The 16,086-nt window shown below is 39.9% G+C and overlaps 1 protein-coding gene across 1 annotated transcript in view; it reads left to right on the top strand.

Moving 5' to 3' along the window:
• Nucleotides 1-16,086, top strand: part of AK9 (adenylate kinase 9) — a 129,607-nt gene that overhangs the window by 24,022 nt on the left and 89,499 nt on the right. The window contains exons 8-11 of the mRNA XM_034991444.1: nucleotides 2,715-2,843; nucleotides 5,460-5,534; nucleotides 8,272-8,370; nucleotides 10,094-10,124. Coding sequence (XP_034847335.1) covers nucleotides 2,715-2,843; nucleotides 5,460-5,534; nucleotides 8,272-8,370; nucleotides 10,094-10,124 — 334 coding nt within the window. The remainder of the gene's footprint in view (nucleotides 1-2,714; nucleotides 2,844-5,459; nucleotides 5,535-8,271; nucleotides 8,371-10,093; nucleotides 10,125-16,086) is intronic.

Genomic DNA, 16,086 nt, shown 5'->3' with positions numbered 1-16,086 from the left:
AAATACAAGTAGTTGGCAACTAATCCAAAATTTCAAAAACACAGTGTAGGCCAATGCTATGGGATATAATCAAATTAATGTCTTCAGACTGACTTCAGCCCCATGGGGCTGTGGTGTCTGCCTAGTAGCACAGCCATGTTCAGAAGTCAGACCTGCAAACTTGTCACCCACTTGGGTTGATGGCCAATAATTTCATGAAACTGTTCACCCTTATATACATACAAATGTTAATCTCCCTGAACTGCTGTAGTACCTTTGTATATGTTCTCTTGGCTTCCACTTTCCTCTCCATCCCCATTCCATTCTTTACAAAAGCCGGAGCCATGTTTTAAAAATATGACCCTTAGTGACTTTCTATTACGTGTAGATGAAAGTTCAAACACCCTCGTATGGTTTACAAGGCCGTGGACCTGGTCTCACTATCTCATCCCTGGCTGTCTCGCCTTTCTTGCTCACTGTATTCCAGCTACTCCATTGGCCTTCCAGCTAGTCCTCAACTATGCTGGACGCAATCTACCTCCAGCCTTTGCACTTACTATTTCCTCTCCCCTCTGCCTACCACACTTTCCCCCAGATCTTCATGTGCCTACATCCTTCTTCTTTTTTTTTTTTTTTTAAGATTTTATTTATTTATTTGACAGAGACACAGCGAGAGAGGGAACACAAGCAGGGGGAGTGGGAGAGGGAGAAGCAGGCTTCCTGCCGAGCAGGGAGCCCGATGTGGGGCTCGATCCCAGGACCCTGGGATTGTGACCTGAGCTGAAGGCAGACGCTTAACGACTGAGCCACCCAGGCGCCCAACCCTACATCCTTCTTCTCGTCTACATCCCACCCCAGGGATGACATCCTCAGAGGCCCAAGCGACTCTGTAACCCAGCACTGTGGTAGAAATATACTCCTGCCATGTGTAATTTTAAATGTGTTAGTAGCTACTTTTTTAAAAAGCAAAAAGAAACAGGTGATAATAATTTTAATAATATATTTTATTTAATACATTATATCCAAAATATTATGTCAGCATATAATCAACATAAAAATTCTGAGATACATCTTTTTTTCATGCTAAGCTATTGAAATTTGGTGTGTATGTCCACTTACAGTACGTTTCAATTCACACTTGCCACATTTCAAGTGCTCAGTAGGTCTGTGTGGGTAGCAGCTATTGTGCTGGACAGCAGCGGTCCAACCCCTTTACCCTGCTTTATTTTCCTCGTAGCACTTACCACTTTCTGAAATTATGTTATTTGTTTACTTGCTTATTATCGATCTACCCCCGAATATAAGCTCTGTGAAGCAAGTACCGTATCCCCTGTGCCTGTAACAGTGCTTGGCATACAGTAGGTGCCTAATAATAAGCTGTGTCTTGACTGAACACATGAGGATATGCCAGTGAAGCCCTCTGCTGGAGAGAGAAGAATGATAGCATCTTTTGAAAAAGACAGTATATATTAAGCCATTTTGAAATGTGTAATTTGGTCCAGTAATTCTACTTTTAGGAACTATTCTAAGGGAGAATATTAGCAGTGTAAAGATTTATCTACAAAGCTATTCAGTGAAACATTATTTATGATTGTGAAACATTTGAAACATTCTTCGTCAACTATAGAATAATGATTAAATAGTAATGTTTTTAGGGCGCCTGGGTGGCTCAGTTGGTTAAGCGACTGCCTTTGGCTCAGGTCATGATCCCAGAGTCCTGGGATTGAGTCCCACATCAGGCTCCTGGGTCAGTGGGGAGCCTGCTTCTCCCTCTGACCCTCTCCCCTCTCATGCTGTTTCTCTCTCTCTCTCTCTCTCTCTCTCTCATAAATAAATAAATAAAATCTTAAAAAAATAGTAATGTTTTTAGGGATATTAGTATATTATTTGACCATTAAAGTAGTATTTAAAACATTTCAAAAAATTTATAAAGTGGCTTATTTAATAGATAATAAGATTCAAATGATATAAAATGTGGATTTATGTGTATTGATAAAAACTAGAATTAGTAATAAGATCATAAATTATAATAATAATAGGATAAATATGATCTTGAACACCAACCAGCTCACCAAGTCAGCCTTGGGCTGAGAACCTTTACATGTAGTATTCCCTCTGCCTTCAAATGTCACTTCCTCAGAGAACCCTTTCAAGACCACCTGATATAAAATAGCACTTTTACCCATCACTCCTCATCTCCTCTACCCTGCTTTTTTTCCTAGTACTTACCACCACCCAACATGTTATATATTTACTTGTCTACTTGTTTCTGCTCTGTCTTCCCCAACTGGAATGTGTGCTCCATGAGGCCCAGAGTCTTAGTTGATTTTGTTCACTAGTTTATCTCAAACTCCTACAACAGTGCCTGGCACTGACCAATCTTGAATGAATGAATGAATGAATGAATGAATGAATGAATGAATTACAAGCTCAGGTATTCAGAGTAAATCTAATTTCTTGATTCTGTCTCTAAAAATCAGATATTCTTCCCCTACTCTTCCCTACTTATTGAGGAGGAAAAAAAATTAAGAAGTATCCAAGTTAACTTAAAGTTTTATTCCATCTGATGAAGGCCCCTTAGGGTGTTCAGTGTCTCTAAAATAAAAATCCTCAGTCTCCCTTCTACCTGCTTCTCATTCCAAAAAGGCATGTAGATGTAAGGAGGGAGAGATGTGGCTTGTAAATTAAGTAACCATTAACATAAAGATTTTGAAAATCTCTTCTTTTCCATTTAGGCATTTATTGCAGAAATGCAAATGGTGGCTGAAATTCTTCAACATGTAGTTCAGAGACCTGAGGATTATTTGGAAAATATTGAAAACATTGTTAAACTTTATAAGGAAATAATTCTTCATCCTTTAGAAGTAAGAACAAGATATAGTGATAAAAATAGAAATATTGATATTTGTGTTCTCTCACTGGTTAAATAGCTTTCACATTTTTTCATCCCTCTGTATTATCTGATTCTCCACCACTTAAGTTTGATAGAATGCTGTTAGAATAAGGCTTCCATTCCAAAGGCTGTTTCACAGAACAATATCCATTGACTCTTAAAAAAGCAGCAGGATTGTTGAAAAGTGATAAATGAACTGCATTTTTCAAAAGTCACTAGAGGAATTTATTTATGGTTGGAGGTTGGAAAACCCATGTTAAGAGACTATTTTGTAAAAACATTTTCAATCCATAATTTATGGATTTATCAAAACAAATGTGCATTTAAGATGCATCTTTTATTCTAAAAGGAATTGTTAATTTATTTAAATTGCAATTATCCCCAGATTGGTTTCTATGGTTATCCCATTCAGAGTTGATTATATGTAAACATGATTAAGTCCATTACATATTGAAATAGGAAGATTTTAATTAAAATAATTAGCATTTAAAAAATATGATTACTAAAGTTACAATTATGTGAAAAGCGTATTTTATACGGTCAAAAGTCCAGGGCAGACTCTGCCAAATTTGTGTTGGTGATATATTCAACAAACGTTTATCGAACTTGGGTATTTGTCCACTACACCATGCTGAACAATGGAACAAAGACAAAAAAGAGTCCTCAAGTTGCCTCTTCCCATCTGATAAACTAAAAGGATTTGTTTCATGCTCTCTTATAAGGCTTATATATTTTTATAGACAAATGAGTGGATCATTTTCATTCTCATTGTCCACCCACAAAAGGGGAACCAAATTTAATTTCTTTCTTATGTATGACTTTTATTCCTCCCTACCTCCTCTTCTATTCCTGGCCTTTAAACATAGCTTCTTAAGAATACTTTGCATGTCTATCTATAATGTTCTTTCTTCCTTCAAACAGAAATATCCTGCAAACTCCTTAAGTGGCTGGCACTGAGGATGAAATAAAGCATAATTAAAATAAGGTTCAGAAAATTAGAAAACTATATTCACAGGCATGAGATAATCTCTTTAAGGATAAGGACCAGGTCTTCCATCCTGGAAGCCAAAAACCTACATGACACTTGCTGAATTGTAAGATAACTGCCTTTTATGGTAATTCCAGGATACTGGTGTGTGTAGAGGAAGGTGGAGGAAAGCCATAAACAGTAGGAGCCTGCAATTCTAGTCTCCTGTGACCTGGCTGAGATGTCAATTCACTTAGGAGGCCAAATCACCAACATTCAGTGCTCCTCCAAAAGACATGATGAAAGCAAATGGAAGCATCATTTTCTGGTTTATAGTCTGTTTCAGGAGTAGTCCAAGGCCAAGTTCTCATTTCTATCTGTCTTGGAATCCCAACTTGACTCGTGGTCTGATTTGGTGTATATATTTTTAGTCTTAGGAATGTTTATACCCTTTGACTTAATAAGTCCACTCTTAAGATTCTAACTTAAGAAAAAAATCTGAATATAGAAAAGCAGTATGTACTTTCTTGTTCAGAACATGGCTATTTATGTTTAAATAAATAATACTGACATAATGTGCCATCTAAAAGAAAAAGAAGCACTTAGAACCCAACCTCACATAATATTGTGAAAAACAAAATGCCCTGGACAGTTAAGGAGATGATTTTGTTCAGACTATTGTAATAGGGAGAACATTCACTAATGAGAACCATCTCAAGGAAAAGGAGTGGGACCTAGGGGTTTTATGGAGGCAGGTAAACAAGGGAGATATCCTCAAGTCTTAGGGAACGATGGAGAAGGATGAAGACAGATCTTATCTGAATCCTTGAGGAAGGGTAGAGATGGGTCTTATCTCTCAATCCTCCCTACTTTCTAGGAATACAGGGCTCAAATAGAGTTCAACACTGCCAATTTACAAAAATGAAACCGGGTGGATTTTAGATTTTAATATTAAAAACAGTAGTGGAAGAAAATTTAGAAGAACATTAATATAATCTTGAGATAGAGAAATCTAATTTAAGCAAGAAAGGCAATCCAGAAACAATGAAAGCATATAATTTATTATAAAAATGTTTTCTATTGTAGAAGATTCCATAAACAAAGTTAAAAAGATAAATCCTTTTTATCGTTAATGGTAAAATACTTGCAATTGATATGGGTTAAAGACTTTCCATGAGTGTTAGGGCAAAGAAACAATCTGATTTAAAAAAATTTAAAAAAATGCACAGATGTTATGGTTAAATGGTGTACAGAGATAGATATCTAAATATTGAACTTCACCATAGCTAGGGGAATAAAATGTAAAACAAACCAATCTCATTTTTCTCATTATTCTATGAATATATGCAGAGAGATAGATGCCCCCAAACATTTTCTATTTGGAAAGACTCTAAAACATCAATGTAAAGGAAAACTGAAAAGAAAAAAATCAGAAAGAGAATAAAATTCATGATAAGACTAATCTAGTCTTTTGCAAAAGAGCACTTAAAATAATATACATTATATCACGTATAAAGCAAACTATTTAGCTTTAAAGATTTCTTCATAGTATGTTAAGATTCTGATCTTGTGTTCAGTTTTGCCAGTGATCCTGGATTATAAGGTTTCTATTTTCTGCAGGAAGTAATGGCTGAACACAATTCCCAGTATCTCATTGAGCTAGATGGAAATAAACCCCCAGAGGAGCTCTTCATGGTAAGTGCAATGTTCATGAGAATATCCCAAGGTTTGGAAAATCAAAAATTACTGACTGGATTGTACTTATTTTAATAAACATCAAAAATATATTTACATTTTAACACCACTTACTTTTGGAAAATTCCTCTTGAGCCTTAAAAATATGATGTTATACCTATTCCTCTGTCCATATTTAAATCAAAACTATATTTGAATTTAAAATCTCTGTGTAACAAAAAGTGCCTCAAAGAAAAGTAAAAGCAAATAATGGCCAATAAGCATATGATAATGAGTCATTAGGGAAATGCAAACAAAAACCATAATGAGTTACCATTTCACACCCACTAAGATGGCTAAAATTCAAAAACAAACAAACAAAAACCAGACAATAGCAAGTGTTTGTGAGGATGTGGAAAAATTGGCGCTCTCATATGTTGCTGGTGGGATTGTAAAATGGTGTGGCTGCTTTGGAAAATAGTTTGGTAGATCCTCAGTAAGTTAAACATGGAATTACCACACAACTCAGCAATCAACTTCTTAGTATATATACCCAAAATAATTGAAAACAGGTGTTCAAATGAAAACATACATGAAGATTCATGGCAGCACTATTCACAATAGCCAAAAGGTAGAAATAAGCCAAATGTCCATATACTGATGAATGGAAAAGTAAAATGTGGTGTATCTATACATTGGAACATCATTCAGCAATAAAACAGAATGAAGCTTTGATACATGCTACAACATAGATGAATCTTGAACACATACTAAGTAAAAGAAAAGTTACAAAAGATCCCATATCATATGATTCCATTTATATAAAATATTCAAAATAGGCAGACCTATCAAAATGGAAAATAGACTAGTGGTTGCCTGGGGTGAGTGTTACCACAATGGGAGATCTCAGGATAAATGTGGAGTGACTACTAATGGGTAAAGGGTTTCTTTTTGGGGCAATGAAAGTGTTCTAAGATTCATTGTGGTGATAGTTGTGCAAATCTATACTAAAAACCACTGAACTATACACTTTAAATGGGTGAATTATATGTGAATTGTTTCTCAGTGAAGCTGATTTTTTAATAAAGAATATACTCCATGCTACTGTAGTCCATTCTACCTCACCAGACATTCTATATGTCTCAATTCTAGAGTTGGAGAATCCCACGGCTCACCCCTTGTGCACTCTTCTCTATCTGCCCTACTAAACACTGGTAACTCTTAAATTCATGTTACTATTCCAGACCTTTCCCCTGAATTCCACGCCTATATAATCAACTGCTACTCGGTGTATAGAACTGGATGACTAGTAGTTATCTCAGATTTAAGTGTGCAAGAAAAACCCTCTGATCCACTATCACCACCACCTGCCCCAGATATGCTCTTCCCACAGTTTTCCCTTTTGCTAAGTGTCGAATCCCCTCTTCAAGCTGCTTTTCTCTTTTTCTCACATCCCACATCCAACCAGGCTTTTCCTTCAAAATATATCCAGAATTTGGATTTTACAACACAAGACACACTTTTCTCAAGGTAGAGGGCAGAAGCTCCAAAAGGCCTGGCTGAAACTTGCCAAGCCTTGCCAGGCCTCATTTGCCAGTGGCACCGTGGCCTTTCTGCCCATTCCATTGGCCAAAACAAGTTATATGGAGAAGTTCAATACCAGTGGGATAGGGAAGTGTATTCTACCCACAGTGAGCTAGGGAGTTAACAAGTGAAGAGAGGGAAGGATAAATTATGAACAAATAATACAATCTACCACAGATGACCATTCTCCATCAGAACTTTGTTGATCCACCATCTCTCACCTCAGAGTCAATGTTTCATATCCTTGTGCAAGGTGTCCCTGTTAGTTTCTAATTCTGCCATAGCAAAGTACCACAAATTAGGTGGTTTAAAATGATAGAAACTTATTTTCTTATAGTTCTGGAGGCTAAAAATAAAAAATCTAGGTGTTGGCAGGGCCCTGCTCCCTCCAAAGCCTCTAGAGTATGATCCAACATTGCCTCTTCCAGCTTCTGGTGGTCCCAAGCATCTCTTGGATCATGGCAGCATAACTCTGATCTCTGTCTCCATCTTTTTTTTTTTTTAAGATTTTATTTATTTATTTGAGAGAGAGAGAATGAGAGAGAGCACATGAGAGGGGGGAGGGTCAGAGGGAGAAGCAGACTCCCTGCCGAGCAGGGAGCCCGATGCGGGACTCGATCCCGGGACTCCAGGATCATGACCTGAGCCGAAGGCAGTTGCTTAACCAACTGAGCCACCCAGGCGCCCTCTGTCTCCATCTTGACATGGCTGTATTCCCTCTGCCAGAACAGGTCCCACTGAGCTAGACCTCTAAGGACATGAATATTTGGGGACCAGAGGGCAGACTTTATGGGTTGAATTGTGTTCCCCCAGAAGATATGTTGAGGTCCTAACTCCCAATACCTATGAATGTGACCTTATTTGGAAATAGGATCTTTTCAGATATAAACAAGTTAAGGTGAGTTCATACTGTCTTAGTCTGGGCCCTAACCTAATATGGCGGGTATCCTTATAAGAGAAGAGACTCAGACACATAGGGAGAAGATGGCTATGTGACAACAAAGGCAGAGATTGGAGTGATACATCTACAAGCCAGGGAACACCAAAGATTGCTAGCAAACCACCGGAAGGTAGAGGCAAGGAAGTATTCTACACATAAGCTCATCACTGTTTCAGAATATTTGAGATGTTCAAATGTCAATGTATTTAAATATTTGTTCTTTAACAAATTTAGACAGTTATGGACCGACTTAAATATCTGAACCTAAAAAGAGCAGCTGTTTTGACTAAACTTCAGAGTGCAGAGGAAGAAATTACTGACATAATGGAAAATGTAAGTTATTTTTAACTGTTGGAAAGTCTATCTTTTCACTACATGTTGTGACCTTAATTTAATGTATCCTTTCAAAGTATAAAAGGAGCTTCAGGATACCTTTCATAAAATGGATTTGATTTTTAGGGAGAAGCTATAATATCAGCACAATATTTTTGTGAACTCTAAAGAAAAGTTTTGAAACAAAGACAATAAAATCAGAACAATTTACCACAAGAATAGTGAGAAAGAAACCCAAGTTCATTTTTAAAATTTTGTAACACCAAAGGAAGCAAAGACATAAAACCCCTCAACTCTAGAAGCACTCGTTTATTCCTTCAATCATTCAAGCCATTTTTTTTATAACTACTATGTTCCTGACACTGATGTATTATGGATGTGACAGTGATCAAATTATAATTGCTAAGTGCTAAAAAAGCTTTCAGGCCTTTTTTTTTCTTTTTAATAAGATGTTATTTATTTCAGAGAGAGAGTGAGAGAATGAGCATGAGTGGGGGAGGGGCAGGGGAGGAGAATCTTCAAGCAGACTCCCTGCTGAGCATGAGTCCGTCATAGGACTCCATCCCACGACCCATGAGATCCTACCCTGAGCTGAAACCAAGAGTCATGCCTACCTGACTGAGCCACTCAGGTCCCCCATTCTCAGGCCTTTAATTGGAGGATTTGATCCACTCTGAGAAGTTTAGTTTCATCTATATGAATAGAAATTGAAAAACAAATACTAGAATCATAGATATCATAATTCAGGTAAAATAATATTTGAAGGAAGAAGTTATTTTGTGGTCCTGTACTGTGTCATCACTAGGTCTCGAGCACAGCTGCAGTATGTACTGGGACTTCAGTTATCTAGTGCTAAAGAGGAAGAAAAGTGGGCCTGATCAGAGAGTCTGTGTGCTGAGCCTCCTCTTCCAGTCATCATCGAAGGAAAAATTTAAAGTATCCATAAAACCTGGGGGAATTTCCCGGATAGAAAGTTTGTCCTTAGAAATTATTGTATGTGTGGTGCCTGGTGACTCAGTCAGTAGAGCATGTGACTCTTGATCTCAGGGTTGTGAGTTTAAGCCCCACACAGGGCATGGAGCTACTTAAAAAAAAAAATTATTGTATGCATAGGCCTAAGGTTATAGTTCATAAGATATATGACTGAAGATGCCTGCCCTGTTTTTCATGAAAGGGCGGAAGTTATGACTGCGTATACTGGGGTCATTATTCATATCCCTTAAGCAGTATTTCTCCAACAGCTCAATTCATCTCCAAAAGAATCACCTAGGAAGCTTCCTACAAATACCGATTCCTTAGGCTCAGATTCCAGATTGACTGAACTAGAATGTCTGGAGGTGGGACCTAGAAATGTATTTTTACAAGATCCATAGAGGATTCCTATACCCACTTAAGTTTAAGAACCCCTACTTTAAAGTTTGGGACACTGAGGGTTGCCTGGGTGGCTCAGTTGGTTAAGTCTCTGCCTTCTGCTCAAGTCATGATTTCCGGGTTCTGGGATTGAGCCTCGCATTGGGCTCCCTGCTCAGTGGGAAGCCTGCTTCTTCCTCTCCCTCTGCCCTTCCCCCACACCCCCTCCCCCCCGTGCCACACACACACTTGTGCTTTCTCTCTCTCTCTCTCTCATAAATAAATAAATCTTTAAAAAAAATAAATAAAGTTTGGGACACTGAGGGAGCCTGATTGATCAAGGTTGATTAAACTTGAAGTTCCTATATTTCAGAGAACTTTAAAAGGATACCCTTCAGCTAAAGGTAGGTGATTTTTAAAAAACCAATGTAATGGGAATGTTTAAAGCAATGATTCCTAGCCCTGACAGCCCAGTGGTATCATCTAGGAAGCTCTTTAAATATATTAATGCCCAGATCAATTAAGACAGAATCTGGGATAGGACTCTGGCATTAATTAAAACAGGATATCAAAGTCATATCAAAGGTACAGGCAAAAAAAGAAAAAAATAGATGAATTGGACTTCATCAAAATGAAAAATATTTGTTCATCAAAGGACACTATCAACGGAGTGAAAAGATAGCCCACAGAATGGGAGAGGATATTTGTGAATCATATTATCTGATGAGGGATTAATATCCAGAACATATAAAGAACTCCTACAACTCAACAATAATAAAACAACCCAATTCAAAAATGCACAAAGACCTAAATAGACATTTCTCCAAAAATTTACAAATGGCTAATAAACACATGAAAGGATATTTAACATAGCTAGTTATTAGGGAAATGCAAATCTAAACTATAATGAAATACTACTTTATACCCATTAGGATGGCTGTTATACAAAAAACAGAAAATAAGTGTTGTCAAGGATGGAGAAAAATTAGAATGTTGGTGCATTGTTGATGGGGATGTAAAATGATGTAACACTATGTGAAACAGTTTGTTGGATCCTCAAAATATTAAATACAGACTTACCATACGACCTAGCAATTCCACTCCTAGGTATATACCCAAACAAACTGAAAGCAGGGACTCAAGCAGATACTTGTACACCGATGTTCATAGCCACTTTATTCACAATAGTCAGAAGGTAAAATTAACCCAAATGTCCATCAAAGGATGAATGGATAACAGTGATATATATATATATATACTTATACATACATACCTACACACACGCATGCACACACACACACACTGAAATGTTATTCAGCCTTAAAAAGGAATGAAATTCTGACACATGCTAAAGTATGTATGAAACTTGGAAACATGCCAAGTGATACAAGCCAGACACAAAAGACAAATACGATTCTACTTATATGAGGAAGGGTGGGATCGGGAGTTATTGTTTAATGGGTGCAGAGCTTCTGTTTGGGTTAATGAAAAAGTTCTGGAAACGGATAGTGGTCATGGTCACAACATTGTCAGTGTATTTCATGCCACTGCATTATACACTTAAAGATAGTTAAAATGGGGCGCCTGGGTGGCTCAGATGGTTAAGCGTCTGCCTTCGGCTCAGGTCATGATCTCAGGGTCCTGGGATCGAGTCCCGCATCGGGTTCCCTGCTCAGTGCAGAGCCTGCTTCTCCCTCTCCCTCTGCCACTCCCTCTGCTTGTGCTCTTCTGTCTATCTCTCTGTCAAATAAATAAATAAAATCTTTAAAAAAAAAAAGATAGTTAAAATGTTATATATATTGTACCATAATTAAAAAAACAACCCCAAAACCTCCTTGCAGATTCTATTGTGCAACCAGGGATGGGAACCACTGGTTTAAAGGGATGAAGAGACCCAAAGATGTCACTGTGGGCTCGAACTCCCTGGTGAAGAGTGTGAGACCTATAACATCTGATGAGCTGTTGGAGAGGAGGGGATGTGTGGGTGGGGAGGTGGGCGGGGATGGGGGGGTGTGGTGGGAGGAAGGACAGTGTCACGCTGGCACCCAGCACAGTAGATGGTAACAGCATTGATTTTCTTTTTTATTTTTTTTTAAGTCTTTTTTTTTTTTTAAAGATTTTATTTACTTATTTGACAGAGAGATACACAGTGAGAGAGGGAACACAAGCAGGAGGAGAGGGAGAGGGAGAAGCAGGCTTCCCGTTGAGCAGGGAGCCCGATGCGGGGCTCGATCCCAGGACCCTGGGATCATGACCTGAGCCGAAGGCAGACGCTCAACCATCTGAGCCACCCAGGTGCCCCAACAGCATTGATTTTCGAATCGGACAGATCTAGATTTGAATTCCAGATCTAAAGCTTACCAGATCTGTGACTTTGCTTAACCCTACCTTTTATTCAGTTGTTTAAAAAAGGGATGATAGGGCGCCTGGGTGGCTCAGTTGGTTAAGCGACTGCCTTCGGCTCAGGTCATGATCCTGGAGTCCCAGGATCGAGTCCCGCATCGGGCTCCCTGCTCTGCAGGGAGACTGCTTCTCCCTCTGACCCTCCCCCCTCTCATGTGCTCTCTGTCTCTCTCATTCTCTCTGTCTCAGATAAATAAATAAAATCTTTAAAAAAAAAAAAAAGGGGGGGGATGATAGGGGCGCCTGGGTGGCTCAGTCGGCTGAGCATCTGCCTTAGGCTCAGGTCATGATCCCGGGGTCCTGGGACCGAGCCCCGCATTGGGCTCCCTGCTCGCCGGGAGCCTGCTTCTCTCTCTGCCTGCCGCTCTCCCTCCTTGTACTCCCTCTTTCTCTCTCTGACAAATAAATAAAATCTTTTTTAAAATATTTTTTTTAAAAAAGGGATGATAACCCCTACGACATAGTGTTATTATAAGGATCACATGAGATGATGCTTGCGAAGTTCCCAGAACCAATGATAATCAGAATATCAGAGAGCTGTATTGCAGGGCAAGGCGGGCTTCATGGGCTAATAACCCATGCAGTCACACAGGACCCCATCCTTAGCAGAGCCCCACGGCTTGCTTAATGAAATTCTTCATAACTTTAGAACAAGGGCCCTGCATTGCCGTTTTGTACTGGGCCTGGTGACTTAGCTGACGGAGCGCAGGGACTCCCACCCAACCGCAAGAGCGCTGGCAGTAGAGCTGAGAATCTCTGCTGTGCTGGGCATTACCTGGAGTTACTGGATCATGGAAGGGTCCAGAAGCTCTTCAGCAAGAGGCTCAAGTGGAAGGAGAGCTTGAGTATAGTGGCTCTAGCTGCCAGCTCTGTCCTGCCTGGCTGTGTCTGAGGGCCCTCTCACAAGATCCTTGGGGTCAGTCTCTCAGTCTCTCCAGGAGGGGAGCCTCCAGTCTTCTGATGAAAGGAGAAGTGGTGGCAGGATTGAGGGAAAGTTGGCTGACTGAGTGAAATGGGGAGTAGCTCTGGCCCCTAGCACTTCCTTTTCAAGATTTTCAACCAATCCCCCTGTCTTTTGCGCTCTGTCACCCCCTTCAGAGGTACCTGATGTCAACAGGTCCTGAATCCCTCTAGGATTTTGCAGAGTGAATCAACTGGTTTCTTGTCCCCAGTCCATCTCACACCCATCCCTGCCACCACAGACACTGAGCCCTCACTTTTCTCCAATTTAAGTCCGTTTCCACCATCCATCTGCTTTCTAGCTTATGAAAATGTGTAGCTGTGCTGATCAGCTGTCAGCTCGTCTGGTGTCCCCTCCCATCCTGTGTTCTTGTGAGTTCATTCCTTTTTGCATTCTCTGCTATCAATTCTGTGAAGTTTTAGGAAAGCAGCAAATACAAATACATGTGTTCAGTCGGCCTGGTTTAACCAGAGGCAGTCCTGAGCATTTTTAGACTGTAATATCAAACTCATTGGAAAGCTCATTTTCTCATTGCCGCTCAGCACCTACTAGACATGTGGCCTCAGGGCTTGAGGTTGAGAGAAGAGCATGGTTTGCCATTTAAACACGTTTCCTTTGAGAGAATGCCCACTGTCTGCTAGTCAAACACTTTTCCCAAGTTTGGACAAAATAAGGATGATAAGGAAGCAGTGACTGCCTCCTGTCTTAACTAGAAACGTTTCAGTCCCTAGTTCATTTTAGACTCCATGGAGAAGGGTGGTAGCCCAATGTGGCCCACTGATGAGCTCCTCTGTCTCATGCACCTCCCCTAAGCATCGACAGTTTCCTTAACATTTAGCTACTTCTTTCAGCCTTCAGTTCAGACATTCATGCAGCATCCCTGCAGCGTGCATGCCTCTTTGCTCTCTGATGCAACAGTGGTCCAGGCAAGACCGTAGCTCCCATTCTCATCTGTCCTCCACAGTCAGCTCTGGAGCCAGCAGATACATGTGAGATCTACGACTGAAGGTTGGAGAGAGCTAACCTGGACCCTTTTCCCCCAGCAATTGCCCACTATGCCCCCTCTCTCCAATTGTCTCGTCCCCTGAAATCTGCAGTCTCGAGAAGTGGCTCCTAACTTCTTTGGAGGTCACCAACAGAAGATTGCTGAGGGAGACTTTATATTTTAAGAACAACAGAAGAGCTAAGTAAATGCAAAAAAAAAAAAGCCATCTGTATATCATCATACTATTTAAAAACTTAGTTAAATTGGCTAAGAATCTGGTACACTTTCAAACCTTTTCTTTTTTTCTTTTAGAGAGAGCATGCATAAGCATGCAAGTGGGGGTGAGGGCAGAGGAAGGAGAAGAGATAATCTTAAGCAGGCTCCATGCCCAGCATGGAGCCGGACGCAGGGCTCCATCTCACGACCCTAAGATCATGACCTGAGCTGAAATCAAGAGTCGGACGCTTAACTGACTGAGCCACCAAGGCACCCCAAACCTTTTCAATAAAAATTTTTCCAAATCAGATAATAAAAAAAGATAATAAAAAACACCCTATCTAACTTATGTTCATTCTACCTTATAATAGAAAATGCTTGATAAAATTTAAAACAAGGTTTTGGGGCACCTGGGTGGCTCAGTCGTTAAGCGTCTGCCTTCGGCTCAGGTCATGATCCCAGGGTCCTGGGATGGAGCCCCACGTCGGGCTCCCTGCTGAGCAGGGAGTCTGCTTCTCCTTCTGCCCCTCCCCCCACTCTCTCTCATGAGCATTCTCTCTCTAATAAATAAATAAATAAATTTTTAAAAAATAGTCCATTCCAAAAAAAGAAAGAAAGCAAGCAACTAAGCAAGGGCCTCATAAACCCAAATCAGGAGCACGGTTACCACATCTTCTCCCTCTCCCACTCCCCCTGCTTGTGCTCCTGCTCTCACTATCTCTCTCTCTGTCGAATAAATAAATAAAATCTTTAAAAAAATAAATAAATAAATAAAATTTATTTTTTAAAATTTTTTTATTAACGTATAATATGTTATTTGTTTCAGAGGTACAGGTCAGTGATTCATCAGTCTTACACAATTCACAGCGCTCACCATAGTACCTACCTCCCCAATGTCCATCACCCAGCCACCCCGTCCCTCCCACCCCCCACAACTCCAGCAACCCTCAGTTTGTTTCCTGAGATTAAGAGTCTCTTATGGTTTGTCTCCCTCTCCGATTTCATTGTTTCATTTTTCCCTCCCTTCCCCTATGATCCTCTGTCTTGTTTCTCAAATTCCTCATATCAGTGAGATCATATGATACTTGTCTTTCTCTGATTGACTTATTTTGCTTAACATAATACCCTCCAGTTCCATCCACGTCATTGCAAATGGCAAGATTTCATTCCTTTTGATGGCTGCATAATATTCCATTGTATATATATACCACATCTTCTTTATCCATTCATCTGTTGATGGACATCTTGGCTCTTTCCATAGTTTGGCTATTGTGGACATTGCTGCTATAAACATTGGGGTGCATGTGCCCCTTCGGATCCCTACATTTGTATCTTTGGGGTAAATACCCAGTAGTGCAATTGCTGGGTCGTAGGGTAGCTCTATTTTCAACTTTTTGAGGAACCTCCATACTGTTTTCCAGAGTGGCTGCACCAGCTTGCATTCCCACCAACAGTGTGGGAGGGTTCCCCTTTCTCCGCATCCTCGCTGACATCTGTCATTTCCTGACTTGTTGATTTTAGCCATTCTGACTGGTGTGAGGTGGTATCTCGTTGAGGTTTTAATTTGGATTACCCTGATGCCAAGCAATGTTGAGCACCTTTTCATGTGTCTGTTGGCCATTTGGATGTCTTCTTTGCAAAGATGTCTGTTCATGTCTTCTGCCCATTTCTTGATTGGATTCTTTGTTCTTTGGGTGTTGAGTTTGATAAGTTCTTTATAGATTTTGGATACTAGCCCTTTATCTGATAATGTTATTTGCAAATATCTTCTCCCATTCTGTCGGTTGTCTTTTGGTTTTGT

The sequence above is a fragment of the Mirounga leonina genome, unplaced genomic scaffold (genome assembly GCF_011800145.1).
Source record: "Mirounga leonina isolate KUSES-001 unplaced genomic scaffold, KU_Mleo_1.0 Mir_53, whole genome shotgun sequence".
Lineage (NCBI taxonomy): Eukaryota > Metazoa > Chordata > Mammalia > Carnivora > Phocidae > Mirounga > Mirounga leonina.
The sequence above is the reverse complement of the archived record's forward strand: the minus strand, read 5'-3'. Positions and strand labels throughout refer to the sequence as shown.